Source organism: Pleurodeles waltl, chromosome 11 (genome assembly GCF_031143425.1).
Source record: "Pleurodeles waltl isolate 20211129_DDA chromosome 11, aPleWal1.hap1.20221129, whole genome shotgun sequence".
In the NCBI taxonomy this organism is placed as follows: domain Eukaryota; kingdom Metazoa; phylum Chordata; class Amphibia; order Caudata; family Salamandridae; genus Pleurodeles; species Pleurodeles waltl.
The window spans coordinates 907,247,981-907,266,079 of record NC_090450.1 but is presented as its reverse complement, the minus strand read 5'-3'; the positions used below and the strand labels follow the sequence as shown (position 1 = coordinate 907,266,079).

The 18,099-nt window shown below is 45.5% G+C and overlaps 1 protein-coding gene across 3 annotated transcripts in view; it reads left to right on the top strand.

Annotated features, from left to right (window-relative positions):
* The first annotated feature begins 642 nt into the window (after positions 1–642).
* Positions 643–18,099, top strand: part of CUX2 (cut like homeobox 2) — a 661,979-nt gene continuing 644,522 nt past the window's right edge. The window contains exon 1 of one of the 3 annotated variants that reach the window (XM_069214853.1): positions 643–783. In XM_069214853.1, the coding sequence (XP_069070954.1) occupies positions 721–783 (63 nt within the window). In that variant the 5' untranslated portion in view covers positions 643–720. The remainder of the gene's footprint in view (positions 784–18,099) is intronic. The other 2 variants (XM_069214854.1, XM_069214855.1) reach the window with 2 other exon arrangements.

The window sequence follows — 18,099 nt, the reverse complement described above, 5'->3', positions numbered from 1 at the left end:
CTTTAAATATCCGGGCGCTGAGGGCATGTTGCAGCAACGTTCCGTTACTGGAAAGAATTGCACTATCATTCAGTCTCCGCCTGCTGGTTCCCAGACACAATACTGTCAAAAATTGTTGTCGCTGTCCGATCGCTGTGGTTAAATCCCACATACCAGCAGCGGGCAGTGCAGGCAGGGGCACAAGGGGCGTCCTGAGAAATGCCCACCCCCAGCTAGCTGCACATGTACCGTGCAAAAGAGCAGCTCCGACAACTTTTATTTATTTATTTACATTTCTCTCAGCACAACATTCAAAAGCCCCAGCTGTTTAATTGAATTGCACAACCCACCCTCCCCCTCCCCATCCCGCATCGATCAGCACGTTATACGTCAGTATCGATAACTTTCGCCAAAGCAAAGTCAACTGCAATCCAATTGCACACTTCCCAAATTGACCCGGGCGCAGCGTGTCCTCGGTGTGTGCGCCCGCGTGTAATTTGTTGTAGGTGTGTGTTTGCGCGCCTGGTAAACATGCCGCGGCGGTGGCTGCGCCCGGCTCTTCTCGCGCTCACCCCTTTCCGCACTTCTGGGCTTTTTATCCTTTGAGGGGAGAAAAAAAGGGGGTGATAAAAGGAGGAGCGCCCGCCCGGGTCGAGGCGGGGAGTCCAGCCCCGATACCGAGCCCTGCCTCTGAGCGCAGAGAGGAGAGAAAAAAAAAAGCTCTCTTCAATAGCCCCCAAGATGGCCGCCAATGTGGGATCGATGTTTCAATATTGGAAGAAATTTGATCTGGGACGACTGCAGGTGAGTGGCCGGCCCGCGCTTTTTCGCCGCGGGGGCGCCCCTCGGAGGCCCGGCGAGGGGGTGGCGAGGTCCGGGGCTGGCTCGGGTCGAGTTTGGGGTCCGAAAAGCGCCCCGTCCGCCGATTGACAGGTATTAGAAATTGATCCCCGCTTCCCTTGCCTTTGTTCAGTTCAATCATTGATTAGCGGCGGCGACCATAGAGCAGCGCCGGAGCGCGGGGCACTGCCGCCCGCCTGCCGCCCGGGGAGCTCCGGCCCCGGCTCCGCGCTCCTCGCCGCCGTCCTGGGAAAAAAACAGCCTTTCCCCGGGACCCGAGCCGCCCTTAAACTTTTATTATTATTCCCCTGCTTGCGGTAATGAGCCGAGAGGCTGCCTCCTCCTCGCTCTCCCAGCCTGGAGAAGCGCGGCGGCGCTCTGCCGGGCTGGAGCTGCTGCCGCCGCTCGCTACTTGTTTCAGGACTTTTATTGCTCTCGACTTCAAAGACGAGCGTTTGCGTTTTACGACTGCGAGAACGCTGGCTGGATTGGGGAAGTTTTATCCTTCTTTGGGACTGGAGACGGGCTCGCATCTCCCGAGATTTGTACCTGACTGGAAGGGATGGTGTTGACTTGAAACTGGATTTTTTTTGTATTTACTTGTGGTTGTGTGATCACACCGTGCGTTCGTTTTTCAAAGAGGACATTGTTGAGACTGTATTGTTTTCATGCGGATGTACCGGGTCGCTGTTCTGTTGATGCATATGTTGTCTATTCACTATGGATTATCACGCTTTGTAGCGTGCTGGGTTGTTCATAGATTCACACACAGTTGCATGATTTCAGCCGATAACGTTGCATGATTTCAGCCGCTGCTCTTTGAAATGTGTACATCTCTTTGAAGTTATCTATTAATTACCCTGTAAGGAAAAGACTGCAGGTGCAGATACCAGACCCTTACGGTGCAGTGACTTAATTATAATGATTGTTAAATGATGGACAACCACAAGAAAGACTGACAGCCTGGTTCACACGTTAAAGATTACCCTGTAATAACAGGTATCAGTTTATCACCTAAAAATAGTGGGATATGCAAACAAAAAGACATTTGTTAACTCGTCTCGCCCGTTTGCAAATACTTTCACAGCCAATGGCCCAACACAAGACAATCATCTGGAATGCGCGTTATATCTTTTTCTTTTGTAAGTGTGTGAACATTTCAAGGTGTTTTTCAGTGAGAGCCTGCCTTTGCAGGGGTGAGCCGCATCGTGTTGGCCATTAAGGGCACTGTAATTGCATTCCCTGCTAATGTTTGGAAATCAGACCTGGCCGCTCTGAGGCCAGCCTCTTTATGTATGATTGATGTTCTGTAGCATAAGGAATGACAAGAGCATGGCAGGCAGATATGGGGGAAGCAGACGGGAGCTTCAGATCTGCTCCTGGCTGGCTGGGGCCCTTCTGTGGTCCATTGTTATTCAAGCCTTGATAATTTAATGTGCAGACTTACAGCACTGGGTCTCCTGCTCGCCCAACCTTGAATGTCACTTTCCAAAACAATTATTAAGCGTCTAGATGTAAACCTGGCAAACCTTGCAAGCGGTCTGCACTCGGCTTATATCCTGTTGTTAACAGATGCTCACTTTAGGGATGAATATGCCTTTTTTAGTTTAATAGTAATATTGTGCTTTTATGAAAGTGTTCTAATTATGCGTTTACTCTTAAAATGTAACACATGACTGTGAGCTGGGGATCTTTACGTGAAAGTCGCAATACATCATTTGCGAAAATGCATAAAAACATCTAACTTGGAAAACTACGTGTTTGCACGCGCTGCTTTGTACAATTTACAGGCATAGTAATGTCTTATATTGTAATAAGAAACTTATAAACTATAGGGTGGTAGCTAATTTGCATAAATATTGCACGGCTGTCTCTAAGGCATTATGTGGCATAAGCTGCATTCTACCTAACAATACCACCTCAGTGCTGTGTGTAAACGCCACCATTGCTATACCCTCTTGCCTGAGGCACACTGCTCACCACATAATGGCACGCCTCTTCTCATAAGGACATCATCGTTAAAAGACTGATTTCCACGAGTTCCCTTAAACAGTTGTTTTTTTCAAAGTGTCTGGGATGCTTCTATGAAGGGATCTCTAAAACTGAAAGAAAGCGCCCAAGACTATTTTGCGTATGGCCTTTGTACAGCACTTGGCAACTGGTATTCCTTTCCGAAAGTGGACCTGACCAGCCTCAGGAATGCGAGCATAACGGAGCGAGATCCAGATTGATTTTTTTCCCAGCTCGATTGTGCTCCACAGAAGGAGGTGTATGGCTTTAATTCCCTGTGATGTTCTGGCTGGATGGGCAGCTGCGCCTGGGTGCCGAGCTGTAAGAGAGAGCAGCGGCGGTGGTGCTGTGGGGCAGGCCAGGCAGCGCCGCCCCCGGATCCTGGTGAGAAAGGTGACCTTGTGCCAGCTCGGCCTAATGCCCTTGATTAAGAACCCCGTCTGTTATTACTCCAAATGTTCCGTGCGCACACACAGCCCTGTTTACCTTCCGTCGACAGGAGAAAGGCAGAGTTTGGTCAACCTTGATAAATGGTGGACAAACACAGAACATTCAGATAGTCTGACACGCTGCAACCCTGTGCTCAAAAATTGCATTCTGCCTCTACAATACTAATAGGCCAGGGCTAGAGAGAAGATCACGTTCCCGTAGAAATAATTCCCAGAATATTGTATTCGATTAAAATATTTGAGCAGTGTACTTTTAATTGCATTATGTTTTTTTTTTTTTTTTACAACTTTCAGTAGCACAAGCTTAATTTTAGAAGTCCTTCCTCGATGGCAACATTTTCCCTTGGTCTTGTACTATGTTGACGATTCAGAGTGCACCAAATGATAATTTTATGTTACTTAGCTAGTTTCTGCATTTGTAGTAGCGCTTTAAGCCAAAGTGATTTCCTGTGGTCTGTCATAAAATACATTTTGAAATCCAGGGGCAGAAAATTGCAGCTTTTGCAAAAAGCACACTTATTTCTTGTTGGTGTGATAAAGGTTTGTTCTGCTTTCAAAATACTCCAGTGTGTGCAGCACTCAACTTTGTACAGTGTGAAGGAAAGGAATGATGACATAAGGTGTCTAGTCTCAGTTGTATTGCTTTTCATTACAGAAGCTTACAAGCACGTTTTTTTATGGAATCTTGTTTTGCCTAATCCTTGAAAGGAGCTTGGATGTGATTACAATGCTATAGCCAAATAATGCTCTGAAAAGATTACGTTTTTACACACCTATGGTATAGGGAATTGAGATATCCATTAAAGGATGCAGCGTCTCAATTTATCTAAATGTTCTGCCATTTAATAGCACGTCAAAGTGCCTTTTTTGTGATGACGGCACTAAATAAGCGATCAGTTCAATTGACTGAAGCTTATGCTTTATAAAGTGAACAAATAAACTTGTTGGAGTGCATAATTATCTGCCAAAACCTGGTTTAATGTGTGCAGTCATCTTTCGTGTGCTGTCAGGGTTTTGATGGGATTTCCCAAAGTTGTACCATGACTGTAAAAGTTGTGCTATTGCTAGCAGGAAAAACGCCTCGCCAACTTCACAAAATATTTTACAACATGTTGCAGCAGGCGAAGTTGGAATACTGTATTGATTTTGCATCACCCTGCAGACATACCCAATGAGCAACCCTATTTTCTCACTTTCTCCCACAGAAAGAAGGGCATTTAAATTAGAGCAAATATCATTTTGCTTCCTTTTCTGTTTATCAAGGATTAACAATGTGCAGTAGTAGTCTGACCTTCGTTTTGCTAAATTCTGTGGACTGTTGGCCTTAAATCGTAATCACTAAATATCCATGTCCAATATGCCTCTCACACATTAGTGTAGATTTTCTGAGGAGAAATTGTTTTTTAACTTTTGGTAGCCCAACCTTCATAGCAACACCCCGCTTTGAGTTTTTGATATCACACAGCAAGGGTGAGTTATCTTCATTATGGATAACTGCGTAAATGAACCTTTTGGTATAGCACACCCAGACACCCTTTAAGGAACATAGTTGGAAAGTTACTGAACAGGTATTAACTGTGTGGAATTTTGATTCCACGTCAGTTTACTATATATTTCCCATAAAGCAGTCTTGTTGCTTGTTTTTGGGTCATTTCATTGTTAGAGTTGTAGACATGAGTGCTCTTAACGAGTCATGTCTTCCTTGTAGCATTCAGCCACTGTACAGTACAGTTGATAATGTTGTTAGTTGCCCACCTACCGTGAAGCTACGTCCTGTTGCACATTTATATGCAGATTTTGCCTAGGGATATTTGCCCCCTCACACTGTGACGTCTTTCCGACCAGTGAAGAGCAGGACCGACCAACCTTCCAACTTTTCCCCACTTTCTTCTCACATCTTCCTGCTACTCCTTCACTCCACCTCACACTGCCTTTCTCGCCTTAACCTCTGTTGCCATTTAGTATAGGCTGCAGGGTCTTCAATTGGAGTCAGATTTGTGGGTGACTAGCTGTAAAGGCACAAACCGTCTTCACAGGATTCAAAGATGATGTGTCTAGCCCGAGTTTCCAGTCTCCTGCTTTAGTGAGAAACTGAAACACTAATGATACGTTTTGTATTTGGCTGGAGCCCTGAGCTTGCAGAGTATTTCCTTTCAATGACCCCCTCTCCCCTCCCCCATTCCCAGCCCCCAGTAGCAGAGACCTCAACCCTGAGGAAGAAGAGAAAACAAGCATTTCCAAAGCCAGTAGATCTTGCCTTAATGTGCCTCATGTACGCATTGGGTTTCACAGGTGTTGAATACACCTATTGCATGCACATCTGCTGTTTATTGCTTTACAATGTGTCCTATTGGCTTTGGCAGTGCTGAAAAAAGGTGCAAGTAAGGGCTGCCTTTTGTACACAGTGCATATTGGTGATAGTTGAACATGACAAACATTGTGACGATTCACTTTACTTTTTTGGGATGTAAAATAGTCCCTCATTCCAAAGGATGCACTTTCTAGATGGTGGAATTGTAGACCAAACAGTAAGAGCATGAGATAATAGGGTAATACTTTCTCTGTGTGGAGCCAAAGTCCATTCTTTACATATATTTCAAAAAATGGTAGCAATGTGTGTCCTGCAGAGAGCTGTGCTGATAAGACAGACTAAAAAGGCTTTTCTGGACCCGGCATATGGGGGAAGCTCTCTACTTCCCCCTACGTCACAGTGGCAAATGTGCCCCTTTTGTGCATTGAAACTGTGCCATACGTTCATTCTTATGCACTGGCTTATACCTTGCTGCATGAGTAGTGGTGTACTTACTCCTTTACACCCCTTTGTTAGCAGCAGATATGTAATCAATTGCCTTCTCAGGGCAAGCGCCTCAAGGCTCATAAATGTAAAGTACCCTCTATTACTCACTTACTTTGAGACCTGTTGGCTTTGTGACCACAGTATGTCCTTGTTACCCATCCACGTGGTGGGTGGCAGCCATTACATAACTGAATGTTGGATCAGTGTTTGATCTTGTGTTATCTATAGTGGACAGGTCTACCTGACACTTGTGCTTCCCACCAGGGCTTAACACAACGCACAATTTCTATTTATGGATACATTCACCTTCCATGTCCATGTTTAGTCACGCTGTGTTCAACTTCATAGGTGCAGGTTCAACCACCAAAATGCAAGGTAGAACCCTATATGCCCAATGCAACCTCTTTGACCCTTATGCAACCTCATATGTTCAAATTAATGACACAATAAGAGGTACAACCTCATATGTTCAAGTACTGCCTAGTTTGAGTAGATGTTACCTCTGATGCCAGGGACAGCGTCATATGTCTATGGATAGCATCACATGACCAGGTTCAGTCATATGCCCTCTTTCTGCCATCATACAAGCATAACCCCAGATTTAAAACTCCTTTGCCCTTGCACAACTATTCATGCTTTTGTACACATATATGTCCAGGAACTCATGTCACTCTGACTTTACACACACATATGAACACATCCTTGTATACACATGGTATCCCTAACTCTCCCTTTACTGGATCCAGGCAGGATATTAAACAGGCAGCTGTCGGATGCAGGGGAAGAGAGGGGCTGTGTGCCCTATCCCTGGCGAGTGGCCAGCAGAAACAGAAACTGTGGACATTAGCAGCCCTGATACCGTGCTCCCCTCGCATGTCACAACCAAGCCCTCTCCAGCGGCAGCTTTTCACTGGTCGGTCACTCAGTAGTTATCTACCTGGCCTCTTCCCTCTGGGTCTATTAGAGTCTCTGTGGTTGGACCTCTTCCATCTGTCCTGGTAACTCTTCCTGACTGTTATTTTTGGCCCGGCTCTGTCTAGCCAGGCATACTCCTGGAAGTGACTAACAAGGTTCCCAGCAGGTTCCTGCATGTAAACCTTTGACCCTGTTTAAGCAGAGTTCTCCATATCACCTTAGTATAATTTTTCCAGTGTATCTGGGGCACCACTGGTGCAAGTGATGTATCTGTTTGTATTTTTTATATATAGCGCAAACCGAGCTAACGGGTGCCAGAGTGCTATACATTAATGGGGATGTTGGGAAAGTATGCAATATTCCGTACATTAAGTAAGGAATTTACAATTGAATTATTCAATTAAATTGTAAATTAAAGTGATTTGCCCAGATCCACACGCTCTTCTGGGTCCTTTTCTCCTTCCCTTCACCCCTCTCTTACCTGCTACTCTCTACTCATGTTTTCCTCCTTGTAAGGCAGTTCCTTCTAAACAGGGTAACACAGTATACTCTACTGTGCACTGTCTGCCCACTGAGAACGAAATGTTGCAATGATCATCATCTGAACCACGCAGCTCAACAAGGCCTTTCAGGGACATCTTTCATTTTCAAGGACACAGGCTACTGCTGGTGTATTTTTCACTTCTTATTTGGAATACCAGCCGAACATCAATCTGTAAATGTTTCCTGAGCGCTGTATTTAACACTGGTGCGTCAGATGTGCCACCCACTGCCAAGCGGTTGGCAGTGGTCTTAACATACAAATAAACCTCCCTTGCCAGCATGAGCCTATTTGGGCTCAGTACACCTCACTGTACAATAATAAACGTGCAGGATTCCCATGGGCCAGAGACTTATTTTGTCATCCAAATCTCAATAACATTCAAATCACCTACTCATTCCTTGCCTTGTGCTCTCTGGCCAGAAAAAAACACCCTCCAGGATTCTACACTTCCCAGGTTTATAAAAAAAGGTGTCCGGTATGCAGTGCCCCCAGATCGCCTTCCTGTCACTTCGGAGCACTAAATTCATAGCAGACTAACAGGACATTGGAAGGAGTTAGCCCTCTGATATTCTTCAGTCACTGTCCTCTTCGTTACATGCTCTCGTTTGAAGGCCAGCCTGAGAGATGCTTAGTTTTCAGATATTTCTCGAAGAGTGGAAGGATGGGTTCTTCCCTCAAGTTGGCTTTCATTTCAAGAGATTCAGAGTTTTAGTTCCCAGACATCCTCCTTCCTCCATATTCTTGTTGTTTGAATCTTTGGTGATGGATTGGAATGGAAGTGGCTAAGGAAGGAGTTTCTTGACAGCTCGTGTCGTGGTGTAGAGGGGTGCTAGTTTGTTATCAGTTGCCTAGGCCGTTTGTCACAGGATGCTTTCTGAGATTTGCATTGGAGCTTGAATGTAATTGTTGATCCTGTCAGAAGCCAGTGCAGAGATTTAAAAGCAGGTTCACCTGCTTTTGTTTTCTGAGGTTCATGCACAGTCTTACAGCCTGATTCTCCACTCTCTGCAATCCCAGTATCTTTCTTAGGTGGTCCATTGCATAGAACAGAGGGGTGATCAAGGTGCACCATTAACAAGGCGTAGGTCACATCCTCTCTACACTGGGTTTGGATGAGGAACAGAACGGTGTGAAGCATGGAAAGCTGATAATTGAAACTTATTGGAAAGTCTGATCTCGGGAGCAGTGGTGTTATCTGCACACAACCTCATGAGAGGGTGATACCAGGGGCCGAATATTGACTTCAATCCATGAGGAAGGAGTGGATCGACTTAAGCCAGGTTCTCACACTGATGTATATCTGTTTATTCCATTGCATAGAATCTTGTGGTTCGCAGACCTGAGAAATCATGAAGTATAAGCATGCCTTATGTGTCTTTCTGCAGGATGAGAAATTCTTTGATGTCTGGTAGAGTGATTAAAGTTGCCCTCTTGAGTTGCGCATCTTTTAATCATTAAGGAGTTTTTCTTCCACATATTCTTGCAGCTGCCTTGTCACTTGTTTCCCCAATATTTGAATGCAATACAGCAGGTTGGAGATCAATTCACCAAGATTTGAGGATCTGAAGTAGATTTCCTCAACCAGTGTGTAATTACAGCATCTTTCACTTGGCTATGAACCATACCCTTCCCATTGCAAGCATTGACCAGATGAATGATGTTAGTTGCTAGAAATGGAAGGAGCTTGTTCCATTCACTATTCTTTTATTGGCTTTATCTACATACTGGGCTTTTTCATTTATTTAGCCACCATTGTTAACACTTTTTCTTCATAGGTTGTGAACGCTGTCAGTATAGATGGGGCAACAGTGGGACAGAACTAAGAAGGTTTTTGGTGGTTTTAATGACGATAGACTGAGTAATTGCAGTGTGAGTGTTTTAATTATACCTTATTTGGACAATCCTTAAAATGTAAAAAATCTCCTTTCTCTAGTGTAACTCCTTGGTGGTATGTTTACTGAAGAAGATGCCTTTGGCTCCACAGAATTCATTGTGTAAAACTTGCATGTCTGTTTTGTACCAAGATATACTTCAAGGCAAGAACATATTTTGATTCTGTTACGAAATGGACAATAAGCCCAGCTCAAAACATCTTAAGGTCCTTTGCTTGTGTAGTTTTATCTTGTCTCCAGGTAACCTTATAGCTTTTAATCTTTTCATATATTGATACTTCACATTTTCCCTACATAGCCTTCATGCTTAGTAGATTTTTCTATACTGCTTGTGGTGAACTGAACGGCTTCTGTGATCATTTATTGCTTATGTAAGGTTTTCCTGTTTTAATATTTGGTTGAACATTGCTTGGGTTGAATAATGGGACTCAGGAGAACAGACCTCCTTCCTTGGTACATAAATATCACTTAGTTTGTTGCCTCCTGCGAACTATACTACATATGATGGTATGTCATATTACATTATGTTCATTATTTTACAAAGTGTCTTTCACCATTTAATGGTACCTTCATGCCAAACCTTCTTGGAAGCACAACAACCTCTATAGCCTTTGAAACTGTACCCAAAATAGAAGATTAAGATTTTTAGACTTTTCTAGGTTAGAAGATCCTTTTTCTCACCCCGTGTTAGTCTATTCCTCCACAACCCGTAAATATGAACTATAACTGATCTTGGTGTTTGGGGTGTGTAATGTGTCAGCGTTTCACACATTCCAGGTTGGCTTGTTCCTATGTAAGCCAGATACACAACTCCTCTTGCAAATGGAAGCGAGAGAAGGGATCTGAGTTTATCTGCAATATGGTCCTGTTGTCAAATGGCTAGCAGGAACTCTGCTGGTGCATTTAGTGGTGTCTGGAATATGTGGACCACCTGTTTCTGTAATCCTAAACTCACTCTGGTCACATGGGACTATTGCATTCTACCAATGTAAATACTTCCTGAACTCTGAGGTGTCATTTAGAATCTGCTGTTAAACCAGACGTGTAAGTCCTTCATGGCTGTATCAGGTTTTGGGGATTCCCTAAGGTACTCAGTCACAAATCCCATAGTTAACCGTTGGCTTGTGCTGCCACCAGAATTTAATTTTTTCGAAGGATTCCTCATCAGTGAATTGACTTTCGCCCAGTTGGTTATTTGGGCGAGGCGCTGCGTGTTTAGCTTCTTGAGGCCTCTGAGGTCGGAGTCAACTTCAGCTCTAGATGGTGGTAGCAATAACATTCCACTGCGAGACCCTGGATTACCCTAGAGCAGGAACAGGGTTAGGCGCTCACTTGTGATAACAAGCATTTTCAATGCAACGGGTCTCACATTTGTTCGAGTTAGAGCATTTAGCGTCGTAAAGCAGAAACAAACAGCGCAATCGCGTTGCGTGGAAAATAAACAGATAAAGTAGTCCGGACTCCAGGCTGAAAACATTGAGCCTTGTATGTTTTTGATACTTTACTGGTGCTGTGTAGGTTGGCTAAACACCGGAAAAGGCATGATGTATGCATGCCTTTCACAAATGAAGGCAAGCGGATTTTAAAAGGCAAGCCCAGGAACCAATGTAAGTGACTGACGTGGCATGGGCGTGGTTTCAAGCCCAAAGAGAGATTACAGAACGGACGGAGCACTTTGTGCTCGCCGATAAAAAGGACAAGAACAGTGACACCGAAATAAGAAACACTGGCAACATACGACTTCCGGTGGCGTGGCTCCTCATAGACATATTAAGATCATGAATAAATAAACACGCAGATGTGTTGGAATGGGTGAATCTGTAGTACATTGAGATGTGTAGTTGCATTACTCAAGGAGAAAGTGACGAGAACGCAGAGTCTGCTGGCGAGTTACTTTTATCGATCCTAAACACGCAATAATATTTTTTAATGCAGCACTGGCTTACTCAGACTTTGATGTTTTAAATTATTGTACATAACTAGTGTTTATTGGAGCACACCATAATTGTATTTATTTTATCGACCTTATCACGAAAGGCTGAATCAGTCCTGTCAGGATTCGAACTTCTGACTTCCATGTTGCAGACTGTGTTGGAATTTTAAGTTCCAAATGGTCATACAGCATCCATATATGGGCTTTTCCACATTGGAGTATATATGAGCGATTAAAAAAAGACAAAGAATGTTCTGTAGGTTATCACAAATTACCAAGTAAATTAAAAAAGATACGCATGGAATCAAAATATTATAAGGTTTTAAGGCATTTCATTGGCATGTTCTCCAAAGCAGTTAAGTATTTATCTGTTAATCGACTTGCCACCAAATGTATCCAGTAGAAACCACTTGTAACTGGTCAAGTAAAAAATTCTCCGGTACATGGATGCATTAAGCCATTGATTCACAAAATCAGTAAGAAAATAGGTTATTGAAATGCTCAGATTATTTCACCTGCACTTTGAAATTAAAACGAATACAGCACTTGCTAGCCTGGTGACACTGGCAGCGGACCTCAAGTCCTGCACCCGCACTGTGAACCACCACACATCGATGACCACCACACTACGCACTCACACAGGTTAACTTCTAAGCTCTCAGGACCCACCCCTCCTTATGGACCATCTCCATAACCCCCCCCATCCTCCACAACAGGCACTCACACCAAGTGTGATTCAGGAAATAAGATTCCCAGAAGGAACCCTCTGCTGGGCGAAACGGTAGTCTGTATGGAGGCCAGGTAATTGGTGAATATCGTGCTATACAAACAGCCAAAAATTCATGGAGTACGCCAAAAATATGCGTCACAAATATGGGTCTTAAGCATGACCTCCTCCTGAAATAACTTTTTGAAATGAGGTTGCACCCTCTTCTTTCAAAGATAAGTACAAGATTTAGCAGGACCTCTGCAGTGCAGGCAAGCTTGGGAATGAAGGTTGTCTGGCCTAGCCACAAGTACAAGCCGACACGGTGCACGAGAACACACAGAATGGGCCAGCGTGGACTAGTCTGTATCGAGTGTGGCAGATCATGTTCAACCCAAGCCATTTACTCTAGCCCCGACCAGTTCACACCATGTGCTTTATAATTGCTTTAAAATCCTGTCCACTTTTAACCAATGTGCTTAAAAATAGACCATTCACCACAGCATTTTCCAAAAAGTTTCTAAGGATGAACCAACAAACCACACTGACAAGTTGTCTCAGTCTAAACCTTTACCACTTTTCACAGAGATTTTATTTTTAGTTTACACACTGTGGCCAGAATGAACGGCATTCCTTTTCTAAAGTATGCTGGGAGAGAGTTAGGTTGACACTGCAGGATTTCAGTGCTCCTCGGCCAGTACACATTTTGTGGCCTTGTGAGTTTTGTGTCATTGATCTATGGCTGATGTCTGGAACCATGACATTTCTTGACGAGCTGACATCACTGCTATTGCTTTTGAACGTTTGGCACTGTTGATACTTACTCAACCAACACTGGGCCACAGTTGGTAGTGAGCTCCCTTTTTAGGTCTGGCCTGATAGTGCAGTTATCTGTGCACTGACTGTTATAGTTATTGTATATCTCTCTCACCATGTACTATTAGCTGTTTATTGCATCATTCTGCCCATAACTGACTGCTTGCGTTGCAATCTAGTTTATGTATTGTTCTATCGTTTTTGTTTTGTTTTTACACTCTTGAAAACTTAAACAATAGTATATGCAGGACTCAAAATGCAAATAAAAGTAAATCTTCCATTGGGTATCAAAACCACTCATTTTTTAAGTCTTGGCAGCTGATAAATGCACTGTAAGATAAAAAAAAAAAACTTTTATTATACAACATATGGAATCTTGGTGCATATTCTATTCTACTATATTGTTATGGTACTGGCTTCATGAAAATTGTGGCATATTTTTGGAGTGTGTGAAAAGTTGACTAAGTGTGGGATCACTGGAGTGCTTTTGCTACCCAAGGGGAGATTTACTTTTATCTGCTGTTGATTACGGAGCTTTGTCTCCTTGGGGCGTGGCTCCCTCTCTCTCATTTTTACAGACTCAAAATTCAGGACAGACCTAGGGCCTGATTGCGTGCTTGACGGATGGGATACTCTGTCACAAACGTGACAAATATCCCGCCCGCCGTTTTACAAGTTCCATAGGATATAATGTAATAACTTGTAATACGGCGGACAGGATATCCGTCACATTTGTGACAGAGTATCCTATCCGCCAAGGTTGTAATCAGGCCCCTAGTGTCTTTGCCAATGCCTGTTGTACTGGGGAACCGTATATTGTGCCTTTGTGGATTAAAATGCATCGTGGTCCACAAATGTTTATTAAAATAATTTAAAAGATGGCCTTTAAAAACATCACTTTTAATTGTAAAACTGTGTTTTGACTACATCGTGCAAGGAAGGGCACAGTTTTCTTTCAAAGGGGGCATTATCACAGTCTTGTTATTACCCTTGCAAGATGATGAGTTTGTGTTTTTCTTGTGCATTTGTAAATGAAGCCAAATCAGAGATCTGTAATATATGCAAGAGATGTAAAAGCTGTTAAACCAGGGCTAGTATGACTCCTGTGAGTTATAGTTCTCTCACAAAGCTTTGTTAAGGAATAAATAGTGGGGAAGAGGACAAAGGGGAAAAAATGAGAATAGCTAAGAAAATGATGCAGAGCAAGAATGTTAATTAAAAATATTTTTTAGGTGGGCCCGATCACGATTTTTAAATGTCAGGTAGCCGGATGTAACAGGATCATGAAAAGGGCGAGGGAATTTGTCTCTCTGAAGAGTGGAGTTGAATTGCAAGCAAAACTGATGCTTTGGAAGGATCACCTTTCATATTGTATTGTAATGTATTGTATTGTAATTGCATTTATATAGCCCTTAGTAACTCTGAGTCCTTGAAGCATGTTATGCTGTGCTCCGGGACCCAAGGTTAGTGGTTAATCCATATGTGAAGAGCTGCCCTTTCTCACTGTTTTCTATTATAAAGCCGTTAACATAGATATTTTTGAATGTACAAATAAAGTGTTGCAGTATATATTTTGGGTACCCCTTACAAATATGCTGTGGCTTGTATAGTGATGAAACGTATCCGAAGGGGAGTCCTGAGCTCACTGCTAAATTACTGAATCACGCACCTAAGATTTGCCATAGTGGTTAAATTGTTGACTGGTGAAGCGCAAGTAGCCTGTATTCTAATCCTATTATCTGCATATTGTGTACTACTTGGCAGGTCACTTCATTCCCTTGTGCCTCAGTTCATACAGAAATCACTCGCACCTAGGAATGGCTTGAACCACACTTTTAATGTCTGTAAAAGAACTTCATTCGCATTTTAACTTGCACATCTCTTAGTGTAAAAAATGTCTCAATAAGAATGTCCTTTGGGGGAGGTGTGGCTGCGAGATCCAACATGGCGGATGCGTAATTCTCCAGCTCTGCACCGGCCCACAACTATTATCCTGAATGCGGCGGGCGGAGTTCGGTGCCCAGTGGTCCAGTGCTTGTTGTATCGCAGCCCAGACATCCAGACAGCGCATTTGCCCGTGAGCGGAGGGGGCATGGCCCCGCGGGGAGAGAGGTCAGAGGTTCGGGCCTGCGGGCTGCTCTTCTTCTCCGCACGGCATGGTCTGGCCAGGTCGGGGCGCAGTGCATGGCACGGGTCCCGCTGCTGCGGGAGAGGTGGCCCGAGGCCGAGAGTGCAGCATGCCAACGCTGACACAGAAGAGGCCTGGAGGAGCGTGGCGAAGCCACCAACGGGAGGTCGTCTGGGGCCAGAGAGTGCTCCACCCTATTGTTGCCTGCGGACAGGAAATATGAGGTGTTACAGGTGGTGAGGCAGGGGGTCCGGACCTATGAGACGACCAGTACATAGGAACCAGAGGTGGGGGATGCTGACGGCGGGCACCTTACGAATGTTCTTGGACCCAGCTTGACGTGGTCCCCCCTGTTGTGCGACGCAGGGCTTGCGGATGTGGCCGAAGGGTCCTCGGGCCGAGAGTACCACACGCTGATGTTGGTGCAGAAGGGGCCCAGAGGAGTGAGGCGGGGCCCCTGGGGGTAGGCTGCTGCCGGGCCGTGAGACCTGCGGGCTCCTGCGAGGGAGACCAAGTCGGACTCGCTGGCCTGACAGGGCACCAGGGACGCAAGAAGTAGAGGCCCTGATAAAGAGCTCAGGAGGCCTCATCCTACAGGGGGGCACATAGCTGGGCAGCGCGATTCCCCCTGGGGTACGGACGATTACGGGCCTGGCCCGGCGAGGCCGTTGGAGATGCGGGGAGCACTGGAATGGAGTAGACCAACTCCTTTTTGCCTACCGGGAAGGGTAAACCTCGTTGGGATTGATAGGTCCCAAGACCAGAGGTAGATGCTACTCTGATCCCTGGGACAGTGTGTGAGTGGAACCGTTGAGATGCTTTGGACGTAGTGTCTACTGGAAGTGACCCGAGAGTCTTGTATCTGGTCCCTGGAGTGGCCCTGCTACAGAGAGCCGTTGGAAGAGGCACGTCACACGTAACAGACAGATTCCGTAGGTGTTTGCCATGGGGCAAACAAAGCCCAAGTCGCAAGGGCCTATAGGTCAAGCATCTCTGGCCTTGCATGACCGAATGCCAGAGATGGCTACCCCCGTTGTGCCAGAAGAGATGAGCGACACCTTAAAAAAAATACTGGGGGCTATTGAAGACTCCAAACTCACCCTGCAACGAGACATTGGCAAGGTTGCAGCCGAATTGGGTTTGCTGCGTGCGGACCATCAGAATCTGTCTGACAAATTGCGTGAAGTGGAATCTACAGTCACGAACATCCAACCTTCCCACCAAGCACTGAAACTTCAAGTACCACATTTAACGGGCGCTTGGAATGGCGGGCAGACGATGCAGAGGGACGCAGCCGTCGCAACAATGTCCGCATTGTCGGACTGCTGGAAGGAGTGGAGAAACATGTTGGAATTCCTGGAACCATGGCTGCATGCTCTTATGGACAGTAATCAACTCATGCCCTTCTTTGCCCTGGAGAGGGCACACCGTGTCCCGGCGCAGAGACCACAGCCTGGTAGGCTGCCTCGACCCGTTGTGGCCAAACTTCTTCATTATCGTGACCGAGATTTGCTGTTGCAAAGGGCCCGCATGGCTGGGCCTTTCAAAGTGAAAGGAGGACAAGCAAGTCTGTTCCTGGACTTTACAGAGGCTGTACAAGCCAGGAGGGACTCCTTTACGACGGTGAAGAGGGCGCTCAGAGAGGAAGGGGTAACATATGGACTACTCTTTCCATCTTGGCTGAAACTCATGGTGGCTGGAACTGTGCACTTTTGTCAGGACCCCAAGTAGGCATGGGCTTGGCTGGAACGTCACAGATAGGGTACTGCTGGGTCACCAAAAGAACTGGCTGCGACTGCCCAGCGCCGAAAGAGAAGGAGGGGATCCCGGAGCGGGACCCACCAACCCCGGCTTTCCAGGCCCTCGCACACCCAGTCAGAGGAAGGGAAGGAGCTGGCGCTCCGACCTGCTGCCTCCTTAACGGAACCTGAACTTTTGGATGGGGTGGGGGCCATAAAAGTCCTAGACCATGACTCGGACACCCACCTGTCAGACTCCGATTCACAAACAAGCATACCAGAAAATCTCCCCCATGTAATGCCTCAATCATCCGACAATATAATTTAAATGGGTCCCACTGAACGGCCTGAAGCTGCCGCTGCTCCACAGACTATTCGTGGTTATAGGAGGATGGGTTGGACTAAGAGATGTCTCCTCAGTATAAATGCAGCGTTCTGTGATTATTACTTAACGCTGTATGCCCTCCCAGAAGCTCCACTGCCGGACACATTACATGACTTGTTGGCGGGAATGCAGCTGAGGACCCTCACTGAGGAGGCTGCTGCCCTGCTGTATACAGAGGTGACGGCAGATGAAGTGAAGTTGGCAATCGGGGGCTTGGCGACTGGTAAGATTCCTGGGAGGGATGGCCTTCCCCTGAAGTTTTACAAATTGACAGTAGACATTTTAGCCCCAAGGCTGGTAACAATGTATGCAGAAGCCTATGGGCGGGGCTTTCTGCCTGTGACGCTGAGAGAGGCGCTGGTGGTCCCCCTCCCTAAAACTACTGATCGACATGCAGAAGTAAAAGACTTCCAGCCACTCTCCATGCTCAATACTGATTTAAAAATTTTGAGTAAGGTCCGAGCCACCAGGCTCTTGCCGTATATGCAGAACCTGATCCATGATGACCAATGCGGGTTCATACCTACCAGAAACACCTCACAAAATCTCTGTAGGTCGTACACAGTATTATATGGTTCCCCCCACCGAAGGACTCAAACGCAGTAGTAGTGTCAGTAGACCTTGAAAAAGCTTTTGACACAATGAAATGGGACTAGCTAGAAGTTATGATGCAACGATTGGGATTACGAGAAGCATGGCTCAAAGGTTCTGACTGCTGTATGGCTCCCCATCCGCAAGAATAGGAACCGGGCGGCAGCTCTCGGATGTGTATGACATCCATAAGGGTACCAGGCAGGGGTGCCTGCTCACCCCATTGGTCTTCGCCTTGGCTGTGGAGCCCCTGGCGGAGTGGTTCACAAAGGAGGGGCATGGTATAGGGATATGTCGGGGAGGAGTGGAACATATTATATCGTTGCACGCTGATGCCTTGTTGATTTACTTAAGAGATGGGGAGAGAGACCTGCC